General features: G+C 35.3%; 1 protein-coding gene across 4 annotated transcripts in view; it reads right to left on the reverse strand.

Moving 5' to 3' along the window:
- The window catches only part of IFT80 (intraflagellar transport 80), a 111949-nt gene that overhangs the window by 86746 nt on the left and 5205 nt on the right, over positions 1-19998 (reverse strand). For 2 of the 4 annotated variants that reach the window (XM_057737841.1, XM_057737842.1), the window contains exons 2-4: positions 10907-10992; positions 8225-8444; positions 231-341 (exon numbers count right to left, since the gene is read on the reverse strand). In XM_057737841.1, the coding sequence (XP_057593824.1) occupies positions 231-341; positions 8225-8444; positions 10907-10992 (417 nt within the window). The remainder of the gene's footprint in view (positions 1-230; positions 342-8224; positions 8445-10906; positions 10993-19998) is intronic. The other 2 variants (XM_057737843.1, XM_057737844.1) reach the window with 1 other exon arrangement.

Here is a 19998-nt window from a genome sequence, read left to right on the forward strand (position 1 = left end):
CACCCTTGACTATTCCAAAACCATCTTGACAGAACATTCTCCATAAGCCATATAAGAAAACTAATACGACACCCTGAATTATAACATTATATAGCAGTCTAGATCTATACTGTGCCAATTATTTGCTATTAGACAATGAAAGACACTATTGCTAAATGAAAAAATTCTGTTCCTTTGGAAATTTTTCTTTAAAAATTTCATTTTAAATGTCATTTTTGCAGATGACCTACCTGTAACTAATGCTGTTCCTTCATAATTCCATCGTCCAGCAAGTACTGCTCCACAGTGAGCTTCTACACTTTTTTCCACTCTTCCTAACTTAGAAATCAGATGAAATTTGCCTAAAAGAGATTACACGTTAGAAATCTATTTTATTAAATTAACTTATCCAGTCACAACCATCTGTTGAGTACCTACTGCTAGACTAGTTAGCATAGTGCTAGGCATCAGAGATACAAGGGCTAATAAGATACTTATTCGTACTCTCAAGGAACACACAAATCTATTGGAAAACAGGCACAAAAACAAAATCATAAAACCTTGAAACAAGTGGTGTAACAGAAATATATATATGATACTATGATAGTTCAGAGGGACAATAAAATTCTGCTGGGATAAGGTCAAAGAGGACCAAGAGGAATGTCAAGAAAGCCTCCTATTTAAGCAGAATTTTGCAGTCTTGCTTTTTTTTAAAAAAAAAAAAAACAGGCTACAGAAAAGTTAGAAAAGGTGTAGAGGAAAGGAACCAAGATAGTTAAATGATATTAAAAGATAAACTGAGGCATATTAAAAAATATTGAGTTTTGTGGAATTCCCTGGTTGTCCAGTCGTTAGGGTACTGAGCTTCTACTGCAGGGGGCCCAGGTTCAATCCCTGGGTTGGGGAACTAAGATTCTGCAAGTCGCGCTGGCAAAAATAAATAAATGAAAAATTTTAAACCTGAGTTTATTTGTGCAGAAACCAATTCCATCCAGTAGTGCCAAACCTGAAGGGATGAGGAACGCTCCACTGACAGGAGCTCAGGGAGAGACTTTTATAGAGAAAGGGCAAGAGTAAAGTAAGGATATTATTGATTGACTACAGTGTAAAGCCTAGTTGGCTGCTTGTGACTGGTTATCCTTAGGCTTCAATTTCATGACCCTGAAACATTCATTTACAGGCTTGGGTTCTGGTTTGCTGAGGTGTACATCATCAGTCATCTCAAGTCTAAAGGCCTCCTTGTTTAACTAATTTAATAACTTATAATCCCCAATTTTAAAAATTTTGCCTTATTTGATTTTACACTGTGCAGGCACCAGGTAGACAAAAAGAAGCAGGTTACTCGGTTGCTGTCCTCAAAAAGTTCACACATATATAGGCAAACAGCAAAAGGCTTACAACTTTAGAGGACCTAAGCAAACTATAGAAGAGACGTCAAGGGATCAAATCAACTGTACAAAGAATCAGTGCTACAAGAAGCCAAGAAAATATCAGTGTCGTTCTGAATGATCACGAAGTTTAGTAATATACAGTTTGTAATAAAATAATTAAGCACAGTTGGCCCTCCACATCCAAGGGTTCTGCATCCTTGGATTCAACCAACTGATAAAAAAACAAAAATAAAAACAAAAAACCAGAAAGCTCCAAAAGCAGAACTTGAATTTACCTTGCACCAGCAACTATTAACATAGCATCTACATTATATTTACAACTATTTACACAATGTTTATACTGTATTAGGTATTATAAGTAGTCTAGAGATGATTTAAAGCATATGAGAAGATGTGTATAGGTTATGTGCAAATACTATACCATTTTATAAGAGGGACTTGAGCATCTGTGGATTTTAGTATCTACAGGGGTCCTGGAACCAATCCCCCTCGGATAATGAGGGACAACTGTACAGTAAAGTTAGAAACTTTTCCCCAAATCAAAAAAAAGGCATATATTTTTTGTAGTAAAGGAATAATGTGGCTTGCCTAATCAAATTTTGCCTCAGAGGATTTATTTTATTCGAATTCATTTTTAACTTAAGGCTTTTCAAGATTCTGGACTAATATTAACAATCCATGAAAAACATATTTAAGTCAGGTGCTTTAGATGGCTTTAAAACATTTCTCTGGACAACTCTAATACAGACGGCTTTAAAATATTTTACACCTAGCACCCTGTGGCTATTTCACTGACCACCAACCCATTCCTATTAACAAAGTCATTCCCCCTTTTTACACACATTGCACACTATTTGTAGCTCTGTTGTAGCATTTTTTATTGGGCTATGGTTCTTTTCAGAAGGCCATGTCTTAGTCATAGTTTTATTTGCAATAGTGCTTTTACATAAGCAGCATTTGTTAAATTTAACCAACTCAGTAACCATACTTAGCAACTGTAAAAAAAAAAAAAGGACTGCTTTGACATTCTTCTCTTTGTCATTCAATTTGAGAGCCTTCTTTTCCCATCATTCATTTTCTAGGCCCTCATCAATAAACTACCCCTTTCCTTCATCTAACTACCCACTAATGCCATCTACTTTTCCTCATATCTTCCTTTCAATTTTATATTTACCTCTGGGTCATTTTTCAATATAACATGAATTCAACTGTGCTATTACAGGCTCTTTATGAGACTAACTTAAAATTAATTTGGATACACTTTTTTTAATGCATTGCTTTACAGAGAAAATACAAGGGGGGAAATCTCAAAAGAGGAAAATAAAAGATGACATATAGTGAGTGGCCATTATTTACTTTATCCAAATCTGTTTCATAAATGTTAGCACACTGCCTAGCACAAAATATCCATATACTAAATTGCTGCATGTAATGAATGAATCTATCACCAAAGAGATTAACCAAACAAGTCCTGAACCACAAATGAAGGGTCCAAAAATTTCTTTTCAACATATTTTTGTATTTTAGAAATTGTATGTATTTTGATCAGTGGTATTTCTCATCCTAAAATATCTAATACTGACTTTCTGACAAGTGCTGAAATGATTCTTGCTTCTCATGACCTCACAGAAGACATATACTGGGACAACTAAAGCCAACTCCTTGCATAGATTTGGCACTTAATAAATCTTTTGCTTTTGTAGTTTGTCTGGTTGTTACACATTGCTCGAAGAGCAACCCCAGAGTAAAGCATAAATATAAAACTAAAGATAACACAAAAATTTAAAAACATAATTATCCTTTTAACTATTTTGGTTCTTCTTCTCTCCAGCTTTTCTATAACCTTTTAAATATGACAGACCAAAACCAGAGAGCAAATAATTTATTTCCAATTATTTGCTAGGGGTGGGGTTGGGAAGAGAATGCAATCAATACAATTCACTTATTGATTTTGATACAATGTATTGATTAAACAATGGATGACTTGGGTAAAAAACATGAATATTTAAATCTTAAGGTATAAAATTTATCTCTTATTATTAAATAAAAGATAAACTAAAACGAGGAAAATGTTATAAAAGAAAAAAATGAAGTAGATTAAAATTATATGAAACACATTTCTTAAAGTTAGAAATGCCTTAAGAAATGTCCATGGAAACATGAGAAGGCTTAGAATAGGGTGCTAGGGAAAAGGTCATATGAGCACTTTTGCAGACTGCTTAATAGCAGAAATGTTTTTGGCAGATGGTTGCAAAAAGCCAAAGAGATCGATAACCACTAACTTCTGATAAAAAGAAATGAACACACAAATTCTTTTTAAAGTGAGATTTTAAATGTACATGTTGACTAATATGAGAATGTGAGGATTACTTTAAGATATCTAATACAATGCATAAAAATTCAACTTTCACTAAATATAATTTAAGGAGTGTTTATTGGCTTTTCAAAAGATTTTATACCAGAATTCCTTTACATAGAAGCTCCCCAATGCATTTTAAGTAATTCTTTTTTAAATGTAAATCTTTTAACACATTGCCAAAGAAATATCTCCTCTAAAAAGTAGGATACAGCTGCATGAAACATTCAAAAAGAGGTAATAACATTGAAGAGAGAATTATTGGTGAGACAAAATACTTGGCATAAGTCTGCCTTATGTATTGATATTTGAGGACCTGCCCCCAAATCTCATGGATCTTTTTGTGAATGTTACCACTAACAGAGAAGTTCGAGTGAGTGTGACAAAGGGAACACTGGAAGAGTGAACAAACTCAAAAACTGTAACCTTTTTTGCCAGCTTTGGGGGAGAAAAATCAAGAGAAGAAAGCTGCTGCCAACCAGAAGAGGGAACCTCTTAAGCAAATGGACTAAATTTTGAAAAATAATTTTTTAAGTATTGGGTTAACATTATACAAAATGAAAAAGTCCTAGAGACTTACCCAGTGTACATCACTGTGCTTACACAAAAATTATATAAAATTATTAAATATTGCACTGTACACTTAAAAATTTGTTGAGGGTAGATATTATATATTTCTTAAATGACAATAATACTTTTTTATAGTATTTGATTAACAGAGAACATAGCATTGATACATAAAATGACCTCAGGTGTTTATCTGGCAGGAAACCCCTTGACTGACCACCTTCCAATGGCATCCACTTTCTTCTTTTTTTGAACATTTCTTTTTCACTTCTGGATTCTGTTTCCTGTCTTATTCTTCTACTTCTTTTCTTTGAACTATCATCCTTTGCCTTTGCTTTCACAAGATCCCAGATATTCCTCATCCCAGCCTAAGAGAAAATACTTAATTACTCTGCTTTGGTTCTCTCTTTTTCCCACATCCAGTTATGGCATGTTATGTTACCTTGTTTGTTTGTTTGTTTAGTAAACCTAAAAATGAAAGTAAAATAGTTTCTCAAGTCATAATATTTTCTCCCATATTTAATCTTGCAAATTAATCTTTATATTTGTTTTACTTTAGACTTTTTTTCCCTATCAGAAAGTGTTTCACCTAAAGCCAATGTGAAATAGAGACCCAAACAACTATTCTTCAGTTAAGTGTACCTAAGTAATCTTAATAAATCAGGGAAACACTCAGGTAACAAATTATCAAGACTTAACTATATTCACTGTTCATATTCATCAGATAAAAGTCAATCCTCATATACTAGTGACTTTAAAAGGAAAATGAAAAGAAAATATATGGTATGCCACCTTCTGTGTAAGAAAAAAAAAGGTGAAATGAGAAAATACACATGTATCTGTTTCTTTTTGCCAAAACACTGAAAGGATAAACCAGAACCAAAGGAATTGGTTGCCTAGAGGGAATAAATAGAAACAGGGTGTATGGGATTGGGTGGGTAGGGGTAGTGACATTGCTCTGAGTATATTTTTTTACATAGTTTTGACTTTGTGGAATCAACCATGTAATGTTTTACATATTCAAAAAATAATCAAATCAACAAGGATGGGGAAGGGAGAACTTACATGGAAAACAAATAGAAATAAATACACTTAACTGTATTTTAAATGAATAATAACAACACTTAAGCAGGAGGGGAAATGCAAGTAACTTTGAACACAAGACTCTGACCCTGTATCCTCAATGTAAAGATAAAAACAACAGTAAATAAATACTAAACTCTATTTTTTTTTTTGCAATAGTATGGATTAGCAATTCTGAAACAACCTACTGTGTATTATAGAATTGAGCAAGTGAGCAAATATATTGAGAATAATGGGAGCCAAGCTTCCTCACTGTTTCCAAGTATGGGGAGAGAAAACTAGAATTAACCCTGTGGTGCTGAATTAGAACAGGCAGCATCAGGATGAACTCATGGTTTTTATCACTGAAAGGGAGGGAGGGATAGCTGTAGATATGTGTGTTTTTAATATACATTTATATTCATATTTCTTAGCTCTGTCCTGTGAAAGGACCTTGAAACAAACATATCCCATTGAAATGAGCACACCTGGCACTCTCATCTTGGCTTTTAAATACCATTAAGCACCGCCCCCCTCCAAAAACAAGTCTCCTTGGAGAAACAGCTGATTTGGAAGCTGGGACTGGGAAAGTACGAAATGAGCCTGGAACATCTTGTGTCAGCAAGGAAATGCTCAAAAAACGATGATGAAACGTAGCCCCCGACAAAAAAAAAATTCATTTGAGCTGGCTTCATGGAGTTCCCACTGCCAAATCTGGGACAATTTTAACATCAAAATTTTTAAATGATAGTAATAGGATGCTCAAGAAATAAAATAAGAATCTATGAGTCTAATCTAAGTGAACAAATAAATAAATGGGTGGGAGATAGAAGGCTCTTCCTTGCAGTAGAGTATCAACTAATCAATATAAAAGAAATTACAGAGTTTAAAAAAATCACCATTTGGCAACCATCTCAGTAATAAATGATTCAGCCAAGAGTCATCAATAGATGCTAAGATAGTGGAAGGAAATCTGAGGACGAAGAGAATTTTTTATATAGTCTGAAAGTGTCCTTTCAGAAATTATTTATTAAAAGGGAAAAACATTAACTTTACAGTAGATTAATTTAGTGAACACAATCTTTGAAAGTATCAAAGTTAACGTCACCAATAATGGGTCAAACCAGCATCATGAATCTTCCAATCTAATGCCCTAAGTATTGCGGCTAAAAATGTATAATTGAATTTAATCATGAAGAAACATCAGATAAACATGAATTGAAGGACGTTCTATAAAAATAACAGGCCTGTATTCTTCAGAACAGTAGAGATCATAAAAGAAAGACTGAGGGGTTACTCCAGATAAAAGGAGGTTAGAGACATATGATAAAAACAATGTGTTATTCTGTACCAGAAAAAACCAAATTTCTATAAAAGATATCATTAGGACAATTTTTAAAATTTGAATGCAAACTGTAGATTAGATAACAGTATTACATCAATGTTAAATTTCCTGATTTTGATCAATGTATTGTGGTTAAGTAACAGAAAATCCTTATTCTTAGGAAATGAGTTGAAGTATTTATGGTTAAAGTGGCATGTCTCTCAAATGTTTCAGAAAAAGGTGTGTGTGTGTGTGAGAGAGAGAGAGACAGACAGACAGAGACAGAGACAGAGAAAAGAGCAGCGATGATAAAGTACATGAGACAAAATTTTAACAATTATTGAATATGGATAAAGGATATGCAGGAGCTATTTGTATAATTCTTGCAACCTTTCTATAAATGTAAAATTATATCAAAATTAAAAGTTTTTTTTAAAGTCAACTCTTCATTTTATCATCAGAGGTAAACTAAATTCTAGCTTGTTTAGGGTCAATTTTGTAAGCACTAGGCACTGTACCAAATACTTTCACACAATATCTCATTTAGTCAAGATTCAGAAAAATAATTTTAAAAATTACGTGTAAAAGAACTGGAATCTGATGTGATTGTTTGCCATTACATCCCTTCCCTATTCTGGCTACAAAAGTCCTCTTCTCTTTCCCTTCGCACAGTGGCCTAAGGCCTGCCATACTCAGTCAATCAGTGTCCAGTACCTTGATTAAAATGATTCACTCAGTGATGGGCACATGACCCAGATTGTCCAAGACTCTCTCTGCAAGTTGACTGCAAGAGATATTGAGGAAGAAGCACTCTCTCTGCTGACTTTTCTTTTCTTGTAGGGTAAGCCTTGGGCTGCTGGCTGCCATCGTGCTCACCTTCTAGGGCAAGTCCATCCAGGAGATGGCAAGGGTAGGGGCCTGGTGCAGCTGTGCTTAGAGATCTACCCCTGGAGCTAGGTAAGCCAGAAAACTCCATCTGTGCATAAGTTAGCCAAGTAAGTGTCTGTTCTTACTTTTGATGAATGTACTCAACTGATATAGTAAGTAAAGTACAATACAGATGAAAACAGTTCAAGTTATTTCGAAGAAAATAAAAAACATTTCCTCAAAAAGTAGAAAAATCATGCTTTTTACTCACCAATAATAAAACTAGGGTTAAACTAATCTCCAGCTCTATAAATAGAAATTAACAAATACTAAAAAATAAAGACTATATTTAACAGATAGCTTACTAAATGAGTGTGTATTGTACCCATCTATTTTCAGCGTGGCTATATTATACAGTTAAGTTTGATGAAATTAGAAACCAAAATTGATAAAAGCATAACAATACCTGCAAGCCCGGAAGAAGTAAAGCCAAAGGTTCAGATTCAATCCCAGTACATGCCAGTTTAAATCACTTTCTTCTATGACAATAGTTTTATAGCCTGTACACAGACCAACGGACTACACAGGGAATGGATAAACAACTCAAAACTAAGTCATACTAAAATATTATGTCCTTTAAATACAAAGATAAGCATATAATATTTATTAAAAACTTACCATCAGAACTTGTGAGAACAAAGCTTTCTGCTTGAGTTTGTTTCTTTATGCCCAAACTTTTCGGAAACCAGTGAAGATCTATTGGGTAAATATCATCAGGCAGCTTTACTATTTGACTCGTTTCACTAGTTAACAAGTTCCACTTCACTATCTGGTGATCATCACTACATGAATACAGTTCTTCAGCAGTAGTCCAGCCCACACAGCTTACTAATTCTTGATGTGTCACCATGTTAAGGAGACATAAAACACACACAAGTCTTCAATCTTAATAAATACAATATTTTGCAGATGCAACTTATAAGAAGAGTATAAAATAGGGTCAAATGTTTCAAGCTTCTAAACCTGCTTTTCATTTTATGACTTTCATATTTTTTCCATATAAGCAAAGGAAAATAAGCATCTATCAAAACAGTTGTAAGAAGAATGGAAAACAAGATAAGAAACCCAGGTGCCAAAAGAGAAAAAAAGAAAGATTTGACTACATGTAAAATTTTAAATTGTGTTACAAAGTATTCCATAAACAAGACCAAAAGATACACAAAAAGACCTGTAACAGATCAACAGGAATGAAAGGATCTCCTCTAACCTGTTGAGGGATAAGTGGGGAGAAAAGGGAACTATGCTTTTCTTTATTTACATATGTCTGTATCATTCAAGTTATTAGAATAAGCATGTATTATTTTGATAAGTTTTCAAAAATAAAATGTTAAAAGAAGACAAGTAAAAATACCTGCTTAAATGACACATTATAATAATTTACCTAGGAAAAAACCTACAGCTTAACAGCTGAAACTAAAATCCTACCAAACTTCCTGACATTAAATCCAGGAAGTAATTCAGTTACAATTTACTGTACCTACAAAGTGATATGGATAAAATATGAACCCTAAAATTTTTACCTTAACCTATTTTTTTGGTATTTGATTTATCAAGTGGCTTTCTATAAACTGAGGTGCTCAAGTAGCCCTCACTCCCATCACCAGAATAGGCTGCTTACCCTAGCAGAGTTGTGTATCTAGAGGAGGCGCTTCAGTTTGTCATTTATGAGAGACGCTTTCTTCTGCTTATATGTGGATTTCTATATGACCACATCATCCTGGCTGGATTGTGTGCTCTTTTGTTGTTATTGTGCAATCATTTTACTTCCCTCTCTTCTCACCAGTGCTTTCCATTGGTTCATCCAAGCAATCAATAAACTCTAAGGAAAAAGAGACTATCTGCCATAATTATTCTGGGATGTTCTAAGATTCTTTAATACTTCAAAATATGATAGATTAAGCAAATAACCAAAAAGGTAAAAAAAGAAGCTATAGAAACATCTTAAGAGTCTACACAAATTGGTAATAAAGTGGCATTGGAATACTCAAAATTCAAAGTAGAATCTAAACCAAAGGACCTGGATATCACTAGACCATTACTGAAAAAAATTCTTCCAGTATAATTGCTATAGCTTAAACAATGTTAGGTAAAACCTTTAAAAAGGAAGAGTGTCAGGCAAAATCTAGAAAGAAAGAAAATACACATACACACATGTCCCCAAACAAAAAACATTAAGCTTATCCTCATAAAAATTGATGTAAGTACACATCAGACATACATGACGTATCTTCAAACTAATAAGTCAACTAAAATTCTGGGAGAAATGAGAGGGCTGCCAGAATAAGAAAGTCTAAAAAGACCATTATTCTTCAGCTTGAAAAGGTAAAAGCAGACAACAGATACAGTCAAAAGCTGTAAGATTGTAAGCAGCATGAACTCCTGAGGGCACACTTTGAACAGAGAATAAAAATGATTCAAGGAGAAATAAAAGGAATTATATCTTCATTCAAAAGGTTAAAAAAAGCAGACAATATAAATTTAAAAAGTTTGATCAAATGTCTAAAACGGTGCTTTTCTCTCTTTCAGAGGAGGATCCTCTGAAAGGATCCTATTAATTCAAATCTGTTGCCATTTTGTAAGACAAAATAAAAATGAATTACTAGAAAAATGATCTTATATTTGGATGTGGTGACTATCAAATTGCTATAAAAATTTATTCCCTCTTACTTTCAATTTCTGGACGTATCCCTTCACAGACCTACAATAAAGTCTGCAGATGATACTTTTAGAAGCACTGGTCTAAATAACTAAGAGTGAAGGCAAAGGGGCCTATCATATCTTCCTGACACATAATTGAGAGTTCTGGCTGACAAAATGTAGGGTCATGCGTTTGAGAAAATATTTATAATTGCCACCTTCCCACATGAAATAATAAAGGTCTGCTCAGATTTCCCCAGGGTACCCTCCACTTTATCATGAGTATGAAGAAACAGAGCAGAACTCAATGAAAACAAACTAGATCATACTAACAGAGAAATGATTTGATTTTTCTAAAAAAACTTCTCTTTAAGCTCTTATTAGGCTAAAGAAAAACTTTTTTATGTACTTAAGTATGGCAGTACTTAAGCAGAGTAAGAAAAATGTCAACAAAAATTTGAAAGTAAGATTTAGAGCGAATAGGTTGCTTTGGAGAATTACTTGCAACAGATGACTTAAGTATTTCAGAAACAATTTAGTGAAACTACCATTAAAGGAATGAAAAAAAAATCCATTCTCTAGCTAGACTACAAAAATAGAAGAAAACTTTTATTAATATTATAATAAGGTGATCACAATAAGGTCTGTAAGTATTAAAAGGATATGCTTTGGTTCTTTCAAAAGAGATATCTTCAGTCTCATGTCTCCACTTTCCAGCAAAATTTCAAAATGCCACTTGATTGTACTCACTGTAAAAATAAAAGGGGGGAATATAGACTCCGCATTAAAAATAAACACACATACACTTAAAAAATTGAAAGCAAACAAAACATCTTAAGCACCCAAGGACACTGAAACACCTTCAATCTTTCTGGTAACAAATACACAGAAAGAGGAAGAAAACTAGTTAGTGTGCTAATTCTGCCAGTGAGTGATTGGAGGCCTTGGGTTGGACTCTGGAGGTCCTCTTCAACCTGCCTAAAACAGTCCTACAAGTGCAGAACACCACTAAACCTGGCCAGGTAAATAATTTTAAAGGGCTGACATGAGGCCTAATCAAAAGATTTTTTAAACTGGAAACCCTTCAATGGCAGATCAATGTTGGTCCTATTGGATGGATATACATTAAAATGAATTCCAAAGGTCTGATCAAAGGCTAAGATACATTTTTATGGGCTTTAATTATGGAATCCACATGGGAATACTATGACATCATCAACTTAGTGATCCAATCTGAGATTTACATTCTGTTGGAGGTAGATATACAGCCCAACAGTCGTGGTTGCCATGGTGACAAAGTGAAAAATAAGAAAGTTGTTTAAGAAAGAGGTAATAAATCCCTTATAAAAGTTACAAAAAATTACAATGTAATTGGCAAACAAATTTAGAAAAAGAAGAGTAATACTCTCTCAAATAACCATGCTATCAAAAGATACAAATCAAGAAAATGCTAAATTGTCTGAATGCAATTTATAGTTGTGGGATTCTTTTTGAGTAATATCACTAACCTAGAGAAAAAAATAAATGAAAGTGTAATTAAAGGAAAAAGATCCTCTTCACCAAGTAGAAAATTACCACTAACTACATCAAAGGAGGTGCTGAGTTATAGATGAGAATTCAGTGAGCCTACCTTAGATAATTTCTCATTCTCCCAAATCCGGAAGACTTTTAGATTAGCAAAGTGCCAAATACAGCTGTATCTCAAAGCACCTTTTTCACTTATTATACTCGTAAATTTGTGAGAATGGGGAGAAAATTGTTAAGATCGCAGAAAAAAAAATTTGAAGTTTTCTATCCAGTCAACATGTAGCTAGGGTCAGAAACCTTCCGTTTCCTCCAGCTCACTTAAGGAGACTTATGTTCAACTTCAAAAGTATGAATCTGTGTATAACAGCCAGAGCAAGAAAACAATCTCTCCTAGATATGTCTTCTAAGGCTCACTTTTGGTCTTAGGAGTTTTAGCACCTCTCTCAAAACTCAGACCTCCTTCAATTGGGGTGGGGGGGGGGGGAGGAAGGTAAAAACATGCTGCTTTTTCACAATAATTCAAATTAACCCAGTTTATAAGGATTTTAAAGGAATAAAGGCAGAAAATTGTTGATTTTGGAAATTAGAAACAACATAATAGACAAGAAAAAAATATATATATAATCTGAGTATACAATCAGAAACTTTAAAGATCTTTAGCAAAGGCATGTTGTATCCTACATCAAAATACCTCAAACTGCTGAAATCCATAATTAGGAATCATTCCTCACCAAAAGAAATCATTATCCCATATAAAGAGTAAAGGCAGTATGTTTTTCATGAGAAAGTAATCTGCAACTACTCAGAAACAGAGACAGAGAAAGGGGAGGGTGGCATCCTAACATTGGGAAGATTCTCTCTTGCTCAGAAAGCTCTTCCCCGTACATCCTGTTTAGCTGAGATCATCTGCATGAAGGATATGTGCATTCTGATGTGAGACTGAATAGAGGAATAAGGGAAAAGTAGTATTAGAGCACAGCCAATTCAGGGAAATGCAGAGCTGCCCAAGGGATGCATTGAGGTGTTTTTATCTGCCCAAAGGCACTGGTCACCAAGGACCTGACTAGTCAGTGGTAAGTGGGGTGGAAGGGGGAATAATAGAAAATTTCTAGAGTATTGGAAAATCTATCTATTTTACAACTTTATATAGGGAGCAGACAGGAGCAATTATGCCTTTGCTACTAAAAATCATTTATATGTTGTCTCTGGTCCAGTGTGGGTTACCGTTCATGGGGCTTAAGAGGAAAAAATGAGCCCAGGAAATCCTGATCACCAAACTACCAAAACAGACTCCAAACCTGGCCACTTCTCAGTATCTCCATCATAAGTCTAAAGCCACCATCGTCCTCAATTATTGCAGTAGCTCCAGAACTGATCTTCCTGATCCTACGTCTACCCTTCAAACTCTTTTAAATACAGTAGCTAGTAATGCTTTTAAAGCATTAATGCTAAGTCAGATCATGAAGGCCAGTGTGGCCAATACAGAGTGAGTGAAGGGGATGGCAGGAAATTGGAGAAGAAGAGGGAGGGACACAGATCATGTAGAGGCTGGAAAACCACAATAAAAGCTTAGTTTTTTTCACCTGAATGAACGAAGAAGTAGCGGAGTGATATTATCTGACTTACATTTTTTAAAAGTGTCACTATGGATGACCAGGAGAAAAAATAAAAGAGCAAAAATGAGGAAAACTGGAAGCAATTAGGATTTCAATGATCCAGAAGAGAAATGAAAGTGGATTGATGACAAAGGCAGTAACGGTACAAATAATATGAAACAGTCATATTCTGAATATATTTTGAAAGAAGATTCCACAGAATTTGTTGATGAATTCGGTTTAAGAGAAAGAGGAGTCAAAAATGACTCTAAAGTTTCAACAGGTGCAATGGAGTTGCCATTTACTGAAAACGGAGGGAGGAACAGGTTGAAAGGGATGATATAAAACTTCTGTTTTGGGTATGCTAAGTTTAAGGTGTCTATTAGATATCTGAATGAAGAATTCAAGGAGAAACTGGATATACAAGTCTGGAGTAAAGGGAGAGGTCATGATATCAGCACAAAGATCATGTTCAAAGCCATGGGATAAGACTACCCAGAACTTGAAAAGGTGGTAGCTTCAATGGCCTAGAAGTCCTACTGAAGTCTAAAGACTTGTCAGCGTTAAGATTCTAGAGGAAGTAAACTAGAGAAAAACAAGTGGAGATATACAGACAATGAGATGCTTAAAACAGATTTTGGGAGACAGTATAGATATTGGTAATGATGAGGTAGGTTAAGACTGTGAAAGTGGGTGGCCAAGGTCAAGGAACTGAGAGGCCAGGGAATGGAAGAATTGATTTGAGGATGGTAAATCACTGAGAATAGTGACAAGAATAGTGGTGGTGATAGACACAGTTATGCAGCTGCTAAAATACTATTCATTGAATGAGGAAAAATAGCAGAGATCTGTAGATGACTGCAAAAAGGCAGAGTAGAGAATGGTTTGATCTCACAAGACTTGTCTCAAAGGGACTAAGGGATTTTAGAGAGGCAAGGGAAAGACAATTGAATTGTCCAGAAACACTAATGAGAAGCAAGGCCCTTTGATACACGGGGGTCTGGACCGCAAAACACCCTCCATTTGAAACAACCAAGAGGAAAGCAATTTCCTTAGGAAACAACCAGATTTAAGTTAGACTATGAAGTTAAAGGGTAAAACTATGAAGTTTTAGAGTAAAGGTTGGGAACACAGATGCGGCCAATAACATACTGTGAGTTCCAAAAGGTAGAGTGGAAGGATTTAAACAGGGAAGAACTAAGAGTTTGGAACAGATGGTGGAAGATGGTTAAAAACAGCCAGCTGGGGACTTCCTAAGTGGTGCAGTGGTTAAGAATCCACCTGCCAATGCGGGGGACATGGGTTCAATCCCTGCTCCAGGAAGATTCCACATGCCATGGGGCAACTAAGCCCACGTGCCGCAACTACTGAAGCCTGCGCACCTAGAGCCCGTGCTCCACAAGAGAAGCCACCAAAATGAGGAGGCCGCACATCACAATAAAGAGCAGACCCCACTCACCGCAACTAGAGAAAGCCTGCATGCAGCAACGAAGATTCAACACAGCCAATAAATAAATAAATAAATAAATAAATTTATTAAAAAACAAAACAAAACAAAAAACAGTCGGCTGTCCTCTTTCATTCATCCCTGCTTCTGTGGTAGAAGAATCTGAATTTTTGCTGCAAACCTGGCCACCCAGAATAAAGATTACATTGCTCAACTGCCCTCGCAACTGGGTGTAGCCACACAGGACGTGAACAATTCTTAAACCCAATGGGGATATTACAACATCATCAACCTCGTTGCCCCGTCTGGGACTTAAATTTTGTGGGGGGTAGATAACACTACCCAACAGTATTGGTTACACACAGTGGCAATATGAAAAGTAAATGAGTTACTTCTTATAAAAGCCACATTATTACCTCTTAACAAAAGTTTTATAAATCAGCATATTGGCAAATAAAAACTTGGAAAATAGGAGTAACACTCTCCGTGCCATGCCATCAAGACCATATATACAATAATGCAGCAACAAGATAGAAGGAACCAAGATTCTTGACTTTGTAGAGAGTCCTATCAGTCCTATTTAGCCTTTAAAGTGATAGAAAATAAAGTTTTATCATGTTGAAGTTACTGTCATCTACAACTAAACCCAATAAGGAACTAATGCAGGGAATTAAGAGTTGTGAATGTGGAGACTAAGGTAAACAGGGATGTAAGGTATGATGGAATAGTTCCAATGGTCGAATAAAGGAAGGAGGATAATCAATTTAAATTGTAGCCTTCTTCCTGGAACTGTTTTCTTAGGTGTTTTGTAGTGTTGATGAGTTTTGTAAGAGAGGAAAGGGCAGTCTTGCTAGGAGCACATGTAACTCTGTGGGAATTCTTTTTCAATCCTGCTAATAAGGTTGTTAGGATTTACTTTAATAGGCAGTTTAGGGAGGGAAAGGAATTGCAGAGTTATAGAGGGAATACATATCCCAAACCTTTTCTCCTAATTTCCCTAACCTTAAACTGTGGACTCAGTCCTTGTACCTCTGCTGTACCTATACTTACTGCCATGGTGATCTCACCCAGTTTCATGGCTTAATGTAAATTTAAATTTATTGACTAGTGACAACTCCCAATTTCACATCTCCAGTTCAGACCTCTGCATTGAATCCCAGACTTTTATATCTAACTGATCATTTGACAACTCTATTTGAATGTGTGACATCTCAAACTTAAGATCCAAATCAAACCCTGGATCTTTCCTCCAACTTTGATCCTCCCTCAGCCTTACCCATCTCCATAAATGGCAATTCCATTCTTCCAGCTGCACACGCCAAAAACCTTGGAATCATCACCAACTCTTCTCTCACATTCCAAATCCAATTTGTAAAAAACAAAATCTGTATGATCTATCTTCAAAATATCTGATTTCCATGACCCCCACTACTATGGCCCCAGTCCAAGGTGCCATCAATTGCTAACCTGAACTATAATAGCCTCCTAATTGGCCTGCTAAGCCCTCACAATCAGTGCTCACAATAGCGGCCAAAGTGACTTTTAAAATAGGTCATGGTGTTTCTAACTCAAAACTCTCCAATGGCTTCCTGTCTCACTCAGGGTTAAAACAAAGGCTTACAATGGTGTTCAAAGCCTTTATTGATCTGGACTCCTTTTGTGATGGTTAATTTTATGTGTCAGCTTGGCTGCACAATGGTGCCCAGTTATTTGGGCAAACACAAGTCTAAACATTGCTATAAAAGTATTTTTTAGAGGTGATTAACATTGACAATCAGTTGACTTAAGTAAAGCAGATTACCCTGTGTAATTTGGATGGGCCTCATCCAGTCAGTTGAAGGCCTTAAGAGCAAAAACCAAGATTTCCCAGAGAAGAAGGAATTCTGCTGCCAGACTACAACACAGGAATTTTACCTGAGTTTCCAGCCCTAAGACTAAAGACTTCAGTATTAACTCTTCTTTCTCTGGAGAGCCCCAATAGACAACATAATTTCTCTGACTTCATCTCCTGTTTCCTCTCTTTTTCTCTCAAACTGCTCCAGCCACAAACACAGAAAAACTGTCTTTTTCTTCTTACATACTATGTAAGAAGTATGTTTGGGGCAAAGGAGAAAGAACCAGTAGACAGGGATTGATTGGCAATATTATAGAAACAGAAGAGACAGCATGGTCCCCTATGAAGTCATTTGATCAAGGACACTGATAATGTGGTACTTCTATTTGTAAACACTTATAAATTGATAGTTCACAGAAACAAAAATACAGATGGTCAGTGGGCAATCAAAAACATGAAATAAGGCACAGCCTCAATTTTAATTAAAGAAATGAAAATGAAAACAGCTAGATACCCTTTTTCTGTTGTCAAAGTGGCCAAATGCAAAATACCCAGAACCCAGCACTGGCATACAGAGAAACAGATAGTCACATACATTACGGTAAAGCAGGAAAACTGGTGCTAATGGTCATTGATTCTTTTGTCCCCACCCTCCCCTCAACACTTCTGACTACATTTTCTACCTTTGGGGAATTTCCTACCTTATAAATAAAAAACAAATTATTTCCTCTCTACCCTCCTTACAGCTAGGACATAGGCAAATTACCTAGGCTTTGCCAATCTGACACATCTTTGCCATATTTTGAGTTAGAAGATACTGATTCAAAGCAAGTATATACAAGGAATCTATCCTGGGAAGAATTCCTAGTGATGGGAATTTGTCATATACATATAATGTACACCAAGATACATATACAAACTATACAAGCCTGTTTATTACAGAACTCTAAATAGTACTATCAAAACCTAGAAATTTAAATATTCATCATAGATTACACATTTATATTCCAGATACATGTTTATAATGTGGAACAGAATTAGAACCAAGAAAATAGAATTAAGAATTAATGTTAAGAATTAGACTTAACATTATGCTAAACAAAAGAAGCCAGTCACAAAAGGGCAGGTACTGTATAATTTCCCTTATATGAAGTATCTAAAGTAGTCACATTCATAGATATAAACAGTAGAATGGTGGTTGCCTGAGGGGAAGGAGGATGGGGAGTTACTATCTAATGGGTTCAGAGGTTCAGTTCTGCAAGATGAAAAGAGTTCTGTGGATGAATAGAGGTGACAATAGCACAACAATATGAATGTACTTAATGCTACTGAACTGTACACTTAAAAGTGGTTAAGATGGTTTATAAAAAAGAAAAAAGAAAAGAATTAGATTTAAGAAATAAAACTAAAAGTTAAAAGCACTAACAAAATGAGAAAAATTTTAGGCAGGAAATAGGGAAGGTATGACTTGTCAACAAGAATGTACCTGTAGATAAGAGATAGTAGAAAGCCTAGGAAGTGAACAAGAATGTGCAAGAGAGATAAGAAATCCAAGAGCTAGATCACAAGTGCATTTATACCAAGTTCTGTTTGGGTCATTTGCATATTGGCTAACCCTTGAATGTTGATATTAACAGTTGAAATTAATGGTTTGCTGATGACTACCCAAGGCCCTATTTTTAAAAGTACAATTTCTATCAACAGTTTCCTAAATTGATAGCTGTGATTAGACTCCTATGTCTCTCTTCCAGGAAAGAGAGGAGGGAGAGAGAAGCAGATCTTTCATTCAGATTGGTCCCATCATAGAACCACTTGTAGACTAGAGCTGAGATCTCTCATATAGCAGGGAAGGCAGAGGCCAGTTCACCATTTCCAGGGACAGATTCAAACACCTAACAAGCAATGGAAACAAGCTTACGAAGAGCAGTATAGTTCAATTACTAAAGACCTCCAACCCCCACCCCACTCCAATTCCTGTAGGTATTTGAAGTGTATGTATTGATATATGCAAGGGTATTTACATTTCCTGCAATTTTAGCTATAATTAGAGCTAGCTCTTGCCAACCATACTTTAATATTATTCATATTGGTTTTATTTATAATGTTTTTGCAGGATGGCCTAATAAATTCTAGCCAATAAAGCACGTGAATCACAAACTTAAAAATAAATAGTCATCTTTAATTCATGCTTTTAATTCATCAACTAGCATAGAAAAAAACCACACTCAACTGATAAACTAGAGTGCTGTGCAACTATTCAAAAAATGAGATGAATCTATATATATTGATACAAAAAGAAGTCTATAATATGTTAAATGACAAAAACAAAGCATACAGCAGTATTATAAAATTCAATCCCTTTTGTGTTAAAAAAAGGGGGGGATAGATATTCAAGCTAGTGGATACTAAAACATTCTTCTCAGAAGATATGCAAGACACTTAACAGAGACCTTCGTGAGGGTAGGGACACTGGGGTGAGAAGGGAAGCTTTTAATTTTCATTTTATATGTTTCTATATGGTTTGAAGTTTTTATCATGTTCATAATATTTTATCTATACATTTATATTTTTAATATAGAATTATCTGAATGATAGGACTATGGCCCAATTTTGCTTCCTTCTTTATGCATTTCTGCATTTAAAATAAAACCTAATAAATGTTATATTTTCATGACATCACTATTCTCATTCTCTTTGCAGTTTCTACTGCATTTGATCCACTTCTTACTGAAACTCTCACCTAGTGATCTTCCAAATACTGTACTTTGTTTTCTTCTGTATATAAAATGGGGTTAATAATACCTACCTCACAGGTAGTTCCCTGGGTGGTCCAGTGGCTAAGACTCCATGCTCCCAATGCAGGGGGCCCGGGTTCAATCTCTGGTAAGGGAACTAGATCCCACATGCCACAACTAAGAGTTTGCATTTTGCAACTAAAAAGATCACGCACGCCACAACTAAGACCCAGTGCAGCCAAATAAATAAGTAAATAAATATTTTTTAAAATAACAATAATAACACCTACCTCACAGGTATTATATAGACATGAGGTTAAAAAAAAAAAAAGACATTTTACAAATGTCCAGTAGGGCGCCTGAAACATAGTAAGAACTTAATAATTGTTAACTATTTGTAGTAAAAATTGGTGTTTTTGTCACCCTGCATATATTCACTCTTTTCCTAGCTACAAAGAATTTTTTCTTTGAACACCACGTCCTCACTCTTAGTCCATATGGCTTGAATGGAGCCAGCATGAGACCTAGGCTTAAGTCAATTAGAGCTTTCCAATAGAAACTTTTATCCAACCAAAAGGCAGGGAAGAAAGTCTCTTTCACCTGCCCCCTGCCCAGGT

Source organism: Hippopotamus amphibius, chromosome 6 (assembly GCF_030028045.1).
Source record: "Hippopotamus amphibius kiboko isolate mHipAmp2 chromosome 6, mHipAmp2.hap2, whole genome shotgun sequence".
Classification (NCBI taxonomy): Eukaryota; Metazoa; Chordata; class Mammalia; order Artiodactyla; family Hippopotamidae; genus Hippopotamus; species Hippopotamus amphibius.